At 38.5% G+C, this 12,690-nt stretch overlaps 2 protein-coding genes across 2 annotated transcripts; both read right to left on the bottom strand.

Annotated features, from left to right (window-relative positions):
• Positions 1 to 96: 96 nt before the first annotated feature.
• Positions 97 to 2,778, bottom strand: LOC120295975. The gene is made up of 3 exons (XM_039317609.1): positions 2,741 to 2,778; positions 2,079 to 2,408; positions 97 to 366 (listed from the first exon to the last, which is right to left on the bottom strand). The coding sequence occupies exons 1-3, from the start codon at positions 2,776 to 2,778 to the stop codon at positions 231 to 233; spliced, it is 504 nt and encodes a 167-aa protein (XP_039173543.1). The 3' UTR covers positions 97 to 230.
• A 1,463-nt stretch (positions 2,779 to 4,241) lies between these two features.
• LOC104454930 (disease resistance protein RPV1-like) lies at positions 4,242 to 10,365 on the bottom strand. Its single transcript, XM_039317191.1, has 5 exons — positions 10,112 to 10,365; positions 8,675 to 8,903; positions 7,144 to 7,243; positions 5,866 to 6,325; positions 4,242 to 4,475 (listed from the first exon to the last, which is right to left on the bottom strand). The coding sequence occupies exons 2-5, from the start codon at positions 8,831 to 8,833 to the stop codon at positions 4,400 to 4,402; spliced, it is 795 nt and encodes a 264-aa protein (XP_039173125.1). The 5' UTR covers positions 8,834 to 8,903; positions 10,112 to 10,365; the 3' UTR covers positions 4,242 to 4,399.
• Between the last annotated feature and the right edge of the window lie 2,325 nt (positions 10,366 to 12,690).

Here is a 12,690-nt window from a genome sequence, read left to right as displayed (position 1 = left end):
CTTTTTGTATATACTACGTTGGCCAATATAAATTTATTCTTTTTGGGATAAAAATGCAAAATAAAGGCTTATATTATTTCATAGTAAAATTAAGAATCCAAAATTCAAGATAATTCGTCTTTCCCCATACAAACGCCGCCGTTTCAGTCTCTAGTTGGACGCTCGCTCTCTCTTCCTCTCCCTCTCCCTCCCTTTGCTGGATCGCTCTTTCTGAAGTATTTTTTTATTTCTCATTTCCAAATTGCGAACTCGAGTTGCTGCAGAATGAGAAAATAACGAAGTGAAGCTCGATGACACCCCATTTTCGCAGGCTTTAAACTGCTTTGTTGGCCTTCATTTGGAGGAGTTTCGTGACAGATTCGGACCCTGCAAAGATGTACCAAATGGATGATCTTCAATACAAATTCCTTTCTGGAAAGACAATTTCATAGGAAGCCCCTCAAGCAACCTCTTGCGATCTAATTTTTCTGTCCGGAGTGGTACAAATATTAAGGTTTAGCCTCGGTCACCAATATATATTAAGGTTTAGGGGTATTGCTTGAAATGCAGGTTTACAAGCCCTCGATTAGACGTTAGCTCTCCTAGATCCATACCTCACGTGGTGTGTTTTAAATTTTAGCTTCAATTGACACTATAATGATTTTCTAATAAGGAGTCGTCACTAACATACTAGGTCGGCTAGAATCAAGTAACACGTGAGAATATATCTCACTTCCAATGCAATCAAAAATCAAAAGTTGGAGATTTGATTACATTAATTAATCAACTAGTACCCTTTCGATTTAATCTTGTTCAATTTCAGGTAATCTGAATTTGATTTTAAATTTATCCACTAACATGTAAGGTGATTATGCAAGTACACGATTATTGAAATTATCGGCAACCAAAGATAGTGTTAAATAAATTACAAAGAAAAGAAAGAATCTAACACTAAAAATAACAAAATGTCATTCCTTACTACGTTGAAGAGAAACTACAGTCAACATATTGAAATTGCATAACCAAGTGATGATCAAAATAGAATTGCACAAACAACAACCTAATATTTGTCTCTAAAAACATTCAAACCCTATCATAAATCCCTAAGAGTTTGTTCAATTTCGAACAATTTTTTTTTAGGATTTTCACATATTTTAAGAGAAAAAAAAAATACTCAAAAATATTAAGCTTTTTCTTAATTTTTTAGAAAAATAAATTGTTTTGGATTTTTTATAAAATTTTAAAATGTTTTTTAAGCCCAAACCCAACAAAACTTGGCCTGAGCCCCCCTCCTCCACTCCCGTATCCATCATCTTCTACCAACAAGACAAATCGAGGCACACGAAAGTTCAAAGAAATCTCAGGTCAAAACCGAAATGATAGAACACAACCGCCACGCTTCACGATGAATCAGCCTACATCTACCGCCGGACCTCCATCACAGGCTAGTTCCGGTCACTGGAAAAACGCCGCCGCCATCCTCACGGCACCTCCTCGAACGTCTCTACTCACTGAAATGCCCATGTTCAGCGCAAGACCCACACCAATAACCAATCGCTACGCCCCCCTCCTCGGCCAGTAAACCCACACCACTCACCCTCTCTTTCAGCCATAACAAGCAAAGAAGACAACCGTGAAGACTCGCCCCTGTCCTAAAAACGAGCACTCACATAGCCATGTCTAATGACCAAAATACGCTAAGGACAGAACGAGAATCAAAGAAGACAAGGTGAATCTGGTTCAAGCATTTCATCAAACAGGTGGGGTGCATTGACTAAAGCGTGAACGCCACCTCATTCGGGACTCGGATTTGCATTCGGGTTCACAACACCAAGACCAAAAAGGCCCGAGCACAATCCGGCGGGACCCGAACTCGCGTGAGCCGAACCACGATGAATCCCAGTCCTGCGAGTCCGAAACGAACCAAAACAGGGCAGAGAAAATGGGGTCGGCGGTGCTCCTACCCGGCTCGAGGTGGCGAATGAGGGCGAGCTCGATAGATTGGACTACGTCCAGTCGCCTCGGACGCCTCTGAGCCAGGATCCTCGGGAAATCGACATGGCCCGAAAGAAATAAAAGAAAATAAAACCGAGACCTACCGTGGGGAAAGGAACGCGTCGGCGAGGTTCGTCGGCCGCGCTCCGGGCGCGATGGCTACTGGAAGAAGCCTCTCAATCTTGGCCTCACTGACTCTTTGTTTCTCGCTCCCTCTGCCGATTTCTCTCTTGGTCTCTCTCTCTCGCTGTCGAACCCTGTGGTCCCTCCCGAAAATCCCTCCTCCAGCCTCTCTCTCTCTCTTCTCCCTCTCTCCTTTTGAACGCGCCGGCGGGTGCGCATGGCCTCTGCCACCGCCGGCTGCCCTGCCGGCCTGGCACCACCCAGCAATCGCACCGCGCGATTTGCTCTGCTCCTGCTCTGTATCGGCTGTACTGTTGTAGAGAGGGTGAGCGACGCGAAGGGGAAGAAGGAAGTCATAGGGGCCGGGCCGGGCCGGGGAAAGAAAAGAGGAGTGGGCCGGCCCGGTCTAGCTTTCTTTCTTCTTCTTTTTTAATGCAAATGCTCCTAATACCTATATGTTATGCAATTTAACGAAAATTATTTTTGTTTACAGGTTAAAATTAATCCTTAAATTTTTATACAATTAATACATGATGAAACAAGTAACCAAATTTTATGTGTCTATAAAATCTTATCAAAAGCTCACCACAATGAAGAATTGCTTATCATGAAAGATGTTTGGGACAAAGATGGGAATTGGCACCTTGAAACAATTTCTTTCGTCTTGTAGGAGGATGTCATGCTACTTCTGGATAGACAAACCTAACCTGCTATCTTCTATGGAAAATTTGATATGTCTGTTGTTTCCAAAAATGCAATGCTCGAATGGCATCCTCATACATGCCAAACCTCTCTCTGGAATAGTTCATGGAAATTAGATCATGGTAACTGAATTAAGCGCTTCCTCTTACAATGGGCTTGTGACTATATCCCATCAAAACAGAATATTTTCAAGTGTTAACCTTAAGATTCCTACCAATTGACTTTGTTTGTGATGGTGTCCAAATTACTATCCACATTTTGCACACCAACAAATTGCTTCATTAGTTATTCATCCATCGCATATCATCGATTTCCTTAATTCCATTATTATAGATTGGATAACTACTAGCATTTGTATCGACGATAAGTCAACCCACAAAATACCTCGGAATATTCTCATTGATATGTTTTTTGGACACTTTGGAAAAAGTCTTAATGAGCTCATCTTTCATAGTTTCATGGCAAAAAAATTGTCACTTCCTTTCTATTGCAAAAGGCTAGTAGTTTGGCTATTGATTCCACATTTATAATAACTTATCACATGGCATTACAAAGTGCAAGCTTATCTCAGTCGGTTGGAAACCTCCATTACAAAAATGGTGTAGTTTGACTACAGATGGGGCTTCTTAGGCAATCCTATGAAACACAAGCGCCGGTGGCTTATTGAGGGATTGGTAAGGCAAGGTAGAAGTATTGGCATTACAAAGAGCGCGGTGGCAAGAATTATGGGCACTTCCTAATGGGCTCAAGGAAAAACGACAAATTATCCCTAAACTTTGGCCCAATTTGCAATATGATATATGAACTTCAGTTTAATGTGCAACATGAACTTTAATTTATTTAAAGCATTTCCTAGACTTTCAAATATTTACCAACAAAAAAAAAGACTTTCAAATATCCATAATATAAAAGTTATTTTTATCGGATAATAAACTTTTCAAATTAACAAAATTAAAATTGCATTTCAATGTAAATAATATTTGACTTCTAATATAAGAAATTCAAAATAAAAAAGTAGCAAGTTAGTTATTTTAATTTAATTCTATTTTATAATATAAATTCATTATATAATATAAATATATTTATATTTATATTGATTACAAATTTTAGGTGTTTTAGTGTTTTAGGTATATTAATATAGTTTACTATTTGATAAAATTTTATTAGAGAATGATGGAATATGAAGAAAGAAAAAAAAAAAGAAAAGCTACTTAAATAAAGAGAGGAAAATAAAATGAAAAAAAGCAAATAAATAAAGTAGACAAGAGTATCGCATTGCAAAATGTTTGGTTCATTTATTCTATTATGCCGTTTTATATAAAATAATATACATGATATGATGGAAATATATCTAACTTTATTACTACAATCATCAAATAATAAATAGGATATAGATATATATCCTATTTATTATATCTATATCCTATATATCTATATCCTAGATTTTAATGTATAAATCACCAGACAACCAAAGTAACCTAAATGCTATAATGTAACGACACTACATTACAGACCTTCCTGCAAAACCTTCCCCCCTCCATATACGTTTAGGATCTTCAACTTGAGATTGAAACTAACCCCGCTGGATGGGAAGCAACGTTCACACCCACCGGGTCAGCTTGGCTGAGATTTTGTCCGCAAGGTCCTCGACCAATTCAGCTTCAGTTTTATCCGAACTGTAAGCACCAAAAGGCATGTCCAGTCATTAGCGCTAGTCAACAGGAAGTAAACATCAAGAGTATCAAAAATTTTCTAATCAGTGCTCAAAGTTATTTCTGACAAACGAAAAATAAAAGACAAAATGTCCAGGTTTCGAATCTCCATCACAATCCGGTACTGGCACAAGTCCATCTTCATCTTTTCTCTGCTGCACACGATAATAACAACACAATTCCCTCGAAAAGTATTTCATAAACATAGTACATATACTAACCTGAATCACAAACCTAGTGAGAATAGAACCCAGCTTAGCGTATGCACAACAATCATGTAATGATGTGTGCATGCGCGCTGTCTATGTTCTTGCATCTCTCCACACACGAACTAGCATTAATTGCCTCACGTGAAACTTAAAGTTCAGGCATCATGTTCAACTCAAGCATTAACATTAGTATTCTCCTCAAGAGCATAATCATAATTATCCCACTAATTACACGCTCCAACAGAAAGCATTGTTCATCATAGGAGAAATAACTGAATCGCCTACTAATAGCCCAAGGTTACAAGGTATAACCATCAAACAGATGCTTATGTTACAGGCAATGAACTACATGAAACTTCAAAAATTAGAGATGTGGAATAAGATCAACATGCATATTAATTTGATCAAAAGTTTACTTTTCTCAAGACCAGAAAATCTAATGACTTTCCTTTTTGTCTCTATACCTTTGAACAACAAATGTAAAATTCTGAAGAAACATTTAATCCAACACGGATGCAGTATGGCTCGGATACCATCAATGAAAGTGAAATATGAATTACTCATAAGTACAAAGAGGAACAAATATACCTCCAACCATAAATTTCCAAGAGTATGCTTTAGATGAAGTTTCACTTGTAGAAGCACAAAAACATAATCAACTCCTAATGTGGTGTTTTGGAGTCTTCAAGTCTATATCTTATAGAACTTCAGAAAAGTACTAGATTGACGGAGAATCACTGAATATATTGGCTTAGCGTAAGAACCAACATCCTCGTATTACTTGGATATAGATTAATGCTTTCTACCAACAAAGCACTATTTGAACATAAAGATTTTTATTATAACTAGATGGATAAGGGCTTATTTCAATAATCATCACATTAATTTGTATCACCAACTCGAATTAGTATGCGAGAGATAGTAGAGTGTGGCAAATGACCATATTATGTTGCCTCAAGCAGATATACCAATGCCCAAGTGAAGAGATTCCACATTTCCAATTATTAGTTCCTACTGACCAGAACAGGCAGCCTTTCGAAGTAAGTTTTGTATTCTCATGCACAAACTAAGTAACTTTCTACAGCGATTCTTAAAAGAAGTGTACTCAGAAGAAGACAGATCTTAGAAAGGAAAGGGTTTAGTACCAGGCACTAACAGGAAAGCCATTGATCATGCCCAGTGCTCGCAAAGCTTTTTTCCACCTCCGGACCTGGCATGGCTTCTCCTGCTTAAAACCCTCTTCGCCTTGGCCAATATTCTCCACAAAAGGACTGAACTGCTCCCGCAGCTCCCTTGCATCGATGCCACAGAAAATGGGAAATACGATCAGACCCCGCTTTTTTTGGCATTTGAGGATCTTCACCAGCTCATTAAGGCACCATGGTGAGGTATGGAAATTCTGAGAGACAACCACAATGGCAATATTTGACTGCTTGATCACTTCTTCAATCGCTGGCAGGATCTCTTGTCCTTCATCCAGTATATAATCAACAAATGTTCTTATCCCCCTCCGCTCAAGAGCACCCTTGAGATGGCTCACAAAGTCACGCGTGTCATCCCGTTTGTAACTAATGATTGCGTTAAAAATCCCAGGAGGATGCTGACCTGCACAATGGGGAATACATTGTTTGAGATCAGAATAGAGGTATGGAGGAGGTACTAAGAATTTGATAAAAAGGCTTATTGAAAAAACAGAAACTGTCCTAATCCTTGTATACAATAATAAAAAATTTTGTTCTTCATCCTCAGCCAAGTCCTGATCACATGCATTTCATATATAATCCTAATTCAACAGACAGAAAAGAAATTGATAAGGAGGAAAATGACCCTTGCTCGGATTGCCATTCTTGATCGACTTAATAAAACAATTTTCCACTGGAACTACACAAAAGATGAGTTGGATGTTCATTAGAACACATACCGTGTTTTTATACAACACTTCATCAGAAATCTTCTCAAACAACCCTCAATCTCAACGATAATTGAAAAAGAGAGAAGAAATGGGGATTCATAACAATATTTGGTTAACCAATTGATTTTCACCATGCAACTATTGGACTTGTCGCTAGAAACACCTTCATGAGTTCATTAAGAGTTACTCAGAGAACAAGCCTGACCCAAAGTCAAATGGTTTCCAACTCTTTTTGCAGGGTCACAAAGGGTAACCTTCGGTAAAAATATGTTCCACGATAACTTTCCAAAATAACCTCTTGGCTGTTGTGCATAATGTTGAGACTCCAGTATTCATCGAATCCATTAATGATCATCCCCTTGATAGCTTTTTCAAAAATATTTTTCATGAAAAACTAAACATAAATAAGTTTAAGAACTGATTTTCTTTTAAGTTACTACATTCAGCCAAAGCGTTGTATGTCAATGTAAGTGTTTCAAGTCAGAAGGCAAGAGGGAAACTTGCAAATTACCATGAATCCCAATGATGGATTTGAACTTCTCAGTTGCAAACTTCAGAATTTGTTTATATCCCGAGAATAAAGCAGTAGTGGAAGATGATTGTGGAACAACCTATTCAGTAAAAACTGCAGCATCATACAATGATCTCAAAAACAAATGAAGGGAAACGAAAATATAAATCAAGAGTACTGTAACCATTCTAAAATTGCCTGGGATGGTTGCACATGTACATCACTATCTCTACACTACTAGGATCTTTAGTATGATCAATATGATGTGATGTTACTGAGCAATCTCAACGTAAAAGGTAGCATTATTTGAAGAAATTTAACTTGCTATCATCAGGAATGGATGGCACTACATAAGAGTAACACATAGTATGGGTATGCAACAGCAGTATCACGGATTTACTTTCTCTGATTAGGAAATAATCTAATAACATTAGTGGTTTCACAATCTTCCAGTTACTCTCAAGCTGGTTAGGACAGGAAATAGGTTGGGCAGGAATACTTTTATGACTTGACCTGCATCTTGGAGTGGAAAAGGAAAAAGTTTGCATAAGTGCTTCTACTGTTGTGTAGCTTGCTCTGGTCAGGAGACTTGATTGTTCAATAATTTCAAATTTACTGTCCTATGCCAGAATTGCAACAAAATGCCTTGTTGTCTATTGTTGCTATGATTTCAACTCATCCAAGTAGAGGATTGGCCAACTCATGCAGAGGCTGAGCATTGTGTTTCCTTCTTCAATGTTTCAAACTTTAAGCTTGGATGATGAGGAAGAGATTGATCCCATCACCACCAAAGGTACTATACCACAAGAAGAGGGAAAATCTTTTGGAGTCTAAAAAGGAGATATTATTTGGCTCCTAGAGTGATTATATATGATGATCATATGCTATAGACATAATGCGGTTCACACACAAGCATGTGTCATTTGAGACATACCCAATGGAACAACATGAGATTCTAATATATATATATATATATATATATTAATGTATTTTCCAACTGACAGTAAGTTAATAAAATTAAGTACATCTCCAGTAATAAAAGGAACATACTAAACCTCACGTGATGGTATTAAAGAGCACATAACTCAGTGATGCACAGAATTATTGACCTCATATCTGTGAGAAAAAACATTTCATCCCTAGCGATGACCAGCCTGGAAAATCAACAGCATTACCAACCACTTTTCCCATCTACTATAGTAGAAGAAAACCAAATTAGCTAATGATATTCTAGGAAATTGATCAACATATTAATTCACTAGTTGCACTAGTTTGAACTAGTTGGTGGCAAGAGTTAATCTAAAAGTGGCACAACAATCTCTTAAATACAATTGCTCAACCTTACTTACTCCAACACTCTGCAAAAAAATGCTCAAAAGTTCAACTGAGGTTCAAGCAACCACGTCATGTCACATGGAGATAAGTCATCAGCCAAAAAACCGACAACAATGAAAAATTTGCAGCAAACAGTCACAAAGGATAATCATTGAAACCATTAACAAGAAAGAAGAAACTCAAATGAAGTTCTTACCACCTTGCCTTCTTTCCTCAATCTAGGAAGTGCCTCAGAGATGTCAAATCTCGACACAGTGCTACGAAGAGTTATTGTTGCATTTCTTTCAGTAGGAAAAACTTGTACTTGCCAAAGACCGAAAAGCACAACGAAATCTGGGTTTCCTAAGCTTAACATGGTAAGGTGATTTAAGAGCTGCTGATGCCATACCCAAAGTTCTGGATATGCAGATTCCTCCACTTCAATCCTATTAATGAATTAATAAAAGAAGAAACAAGTAAAACACTCAATATTAAATAATAGCGGTTTTTGAAACAAAATGACGGGATAGAAGTAGCATGTTGCCATCTCAAGAAGATGACACCACAGTTATAATCACTAGTCACTGCATATCTCAGTACAATGAACTCTGTACAATCCAGCTAATACCCACGGCTCACAAGTGATTGCTAAGAGGAAACTGAAGCATGAGTAGTTTTCACTGTTAGTACGATTGGGTTTGATAAGGCATAACATATCCAGCCACCACTTGCCGATCAAGCTGTTTCATGATTGATTCGTTGGGATCGGCAAAGGGAATTAAATGACAGAACGCCTTCCTCACCAAAATGGGGAAAAGAAGAAGAAAAGAACAGAGGGTCGATGCTGCAAATTTCTCAACTCATTCGATGACCCGATCATTCATTGCTCGCCTTTTGGACTGGATAAGTTATGATAACATAAGGAATCAAGAAGTTTCTCATATTAGACATTAAACCAATACCACAAAAAAGATTATGTAATGATGATAACTATAATTAGAATGACAAACAATTCCCCCTGCCCCCAATCCCCACCCAAAGGTTCAGAAATCACTGAGGGAAAAAACTTACAAGCAAATGTTAGCATAAAACAAAACGACACAAAATCTGAAGGTGGAAAAGAAAAAAAAAATTAATCATCTAATCAGGCCCATAAGTCATCACAGTGAAGCAACTTTGTCATCCAAGTTATTAAGTTAAACACAGCAGCGTCTGGCAAGTGTATGATCTAATTGACGCAATCTTAACAAAACCAAAAACATTCTGGGATTCAAATTCATTCCACCGTGCTCCGATCAACCGAAGACGAACCGGCAAATGAAACGGTTTATAGAAAAACGCTCGCAGATACCGGTCACACAGACCGGGTATCAGCCGTCGACTCAGTAGCAAGGTTACAAGAGAACGCGGCGGAAAGGGGCAAAAGAAAAGGGGCAGGCGCCGCCGACTTAACAGAATCCTGGAATTCAAATTCACTCCACCATGCTCCGATCAGCCGAAGATGAACCGGCAAATGAAACGCTTTATAGAAAAAACACTCGCAGAAACCGGTCACACAGACCGTGTATCAGCCATCGACTCGGCAGCAAGGTTACGAGAGAACGCGGCGGAAAGGGAAAAAAGAAAGGGGCCGACGCCGGCGAGTTGCCGTTACCTGCGAAAAGAGATGGTGGCCGGGCCTTGTGCTCGACGGAGAAGATGGCGGCCCCTCGGAGATGTGAGAAGGCAAAGGGACCGGTGATGTCAGAACTTGCGTTGCGAATGTTGCCTCGCATGCTTTCCCCATCGGTAGCGTCCTCGGCCGCCGCCTATGTCGAGAGGAACTTTGTTTAGTGTTGCTCATCTGAAAATATGACATGATTGGTTGAAAGCCGATAATGAAGCAGGCCGGCAGTGAAGAAGTCGGAGAAGAAAGATGTTGTCAGAGGGAATTTTTTTCTTCTTTTTTTCTTTTTCTTTTCTGTCGTGAGGGAAGTTTTGTTTTTTTTTTTTTTTTTTTTTTGGTCGGTGCGCGGGAAGTTGAAGATGTCTACAATTGTCTAGCCTTGATTTGCTTATTAAAGTAAAGCCCATGTCAATCAAATTAAACCCAACCTATCCATTCGTTTCGCTTAAAATATTTTTTGGAAAAATGTTTTTCAAATTTTCCGACGTTCGTTTACGAAAAATAAATTCTTGGTGAAAATATTTTTTCATAAAAGAAAAAAAAAATCTTTTAAATTAGAGAAAAATATTTTCAAAAATGAAAATATTTTCCTCACTCGATTTCTCTTTATCTCATACATGTACAAATCATCACTTCATTCTCTTCTTTTTTCTTCTTCTTTTCTTTCTTTATTCGAATTATTTTTAATTTTCTTTTTCTTTTTAATTCGAGTTATTTTAAATTTCTTTTTCTTTTCTTTTTTTCTTTTTTTGTTTCCTATCTTCTTCTTTTGGCTTGGTAGTTGTCAACCATTGCTAGGTGAACCTCAAGCTCATCAATCTCAAAGCTTACGCTCTACACTCTTGCTTATCATTTTCTTTATTTACTCTAACATGCAGTTTTACATTACTTTTGTTTAAGTAAAGGGTTATACATGTTTTGCTTCTTTTTTTCTTTTGTTTTTTTTTTCTTTTGTTTATTAGAACACAAAAGACGTAAAGGCGGCCTTTGTCTAGAAGATTCGTTAGGGCTGTACATGCTTTGCTTCTTTTCTCTTTTACTTCTTTTTTAAAATTCATACGAACATTTTTTAGAGTAGATGAGCGTTTCCTGAGTCACAATGAATGAACAAATATATTAAGCAAATTTGTTTCTCTTTTGATTTAAAGGTAAGTTCATATTTGATGGATTTATAGGTTGGTAAGTGATGCATGCTTAAATAGTAAAGTTTTAGAAAATATTTTCCTTACCGAACACCGAAAAATATTTTCCGAAACATTTTCAAGTTTTAGCTTAACACCAAAAAATATTGTTATTTTCCTGAAAAATAACTTTTGAGAAAATAATTTTCAGAAATGGTCAATTTTTCGCGAAACGAACAGACCTTCAAGCCCAATTAATCTTTTCTCTCTCTTCCTCGCATCTTCCCTTATTCCTATCATGCATTTCTTGTTCCTTTTCCTCCATCGCCTTCCTCCCATCCTCTCCTTTTACTGCCCAGGCAGCTTCAAACACTTTACTTCGTTCCAGAACACCAAAGCTTCAACAACGGCATATCCATTTATTAAACATCTATTGACATTCATTCAATCTTTCCTCAAGACTACACTGCGATTTGCTTATCATAAAGCCGCCATCAAGATCATTAACTACTAATATCAATTGCAGACTTCGACCATTCTCCATTCGCTGAACAATTCAATCGCCTACAGTTGGATCGCTACGGATATAGTCGATGCAAGGGTTAGGGGGACAAACCGACGCAAACACCTCAAGGAACCACTGCTCCAGAGATCGAGACGAGTCATTGCCTCATCATTGACTGCCAACGAACATCATGGGGACATGTACATGAACACGTAGAACACGGAACATAAGGAAAATCGGCGTTGCTTCCGATCATACATCCGAATCTTAGGAAACAAGACAGACATATAGATGAATTGAAATTGCCAATCGTGATTTGACCATGTTAATTCAATCGATGTTTTTCAATTTTAAAATCCATCTCCACGAGGGTACTTTCTACCTACAAAGTCGTCCCTTGGGAATCTTTTCACTTGGCTACACTTTGATACGCTGAGTACTTGATTGACTAAACTAAAGTTTACACATGCTGTAGTTAGGGCCTGTTTGGTTCGGCTTTTGAGGAATGCATTTACTAAAATACAAATACCTTTGGTGAATGGGGTTTTCCGAATTGCACGTATTATTTGGTAAAATTTGCATTTGTAAATGACTTTAATTAAATTAAAAAAACAAAAAAAAAACATCTGTATTATTTTTTTTAAGTTCGGCCACCGAGATCGCCGGATCCGGCGACCGGATGGCCGAGCGCGACCTCTAGCGGTTGCTCGAGGTCATGCAACCTAGGTGACGTCGCTTGGGTCACGCGACCTCAAGCAACCGTCGCGAGTCAACGGTCGTAGTCGCTTGGGTCGCACGACCTTAGGCGATCGTTGCCGGGGGTCGCGCGACCCGGGCCATCGGTCGGGGTCGCGCAACCTTGACGTCACTTGAGGTCCGACGACAGTCGCCGGGGTCAGGCAACCCTCAGGCGGTGGTCGCCGGTGCCTCGCCGGCGCGCA

This window comes from Eucalyptus grandis, chromosome 7 (assembly GCF_016545825.1).
Source record: "Eucalyptus grandis isolate ANBG69807.140 chromosome 7, ASM1654582v1, whole genome shotgun sequence".
NCBI lineage: Eukaryota > Viridiplantae > Streptophyta > Magnoliopsida > Myrtales > Myrtaceae > Eucalyptus > Eucalyptus grandis.
This window is presented reverse-complemented; position numbering and strand designations above follow the sequence as displayed.

Coding starts and splice junctions, on each gene's coding strand:
- LOC120295975 (XM_039317609.1), bottom strand. CDS start 2,778: ATGACATCCTCCTACAAGACGAAAGAAATTGTTTCAAG. Junction 2,409..2,740: donor ACGAAAGAAATTGTTTCAAG/GTGCCAATTCCC, acceptor TCTCTACAACAG/TACAGCCGATACAGAGCAGG. Junction 367..2,078: donor GACGCGTTCCTTTCCCCACG/GTAGGTCTCGGT, acceptor ACATCTTTGCAG/GGTCCGAATCTGTCACGAAA.
- LOC104454930 (XM_039317191.1), bottom strand. CDS start 8,833: ATGTTAAGCTTAGGAAACCCAGATTTCGTTGTGCTTTTCGGTCTTTGG. Junction 6,326..7,143: donor ATCCATCATTGGGATTCATG/GTAATTTGCAAG, acceptor CCCATTGTGCAG/GTCAGCATCCTCCTGGGATT. Junction 4,476..5,865: donor GGCTTTCCTGTTAGTGCCTG/GTACTAAACCCT, acceptor TGGTGCTTACAG/TTCGGATAAAACTGAAGCTG.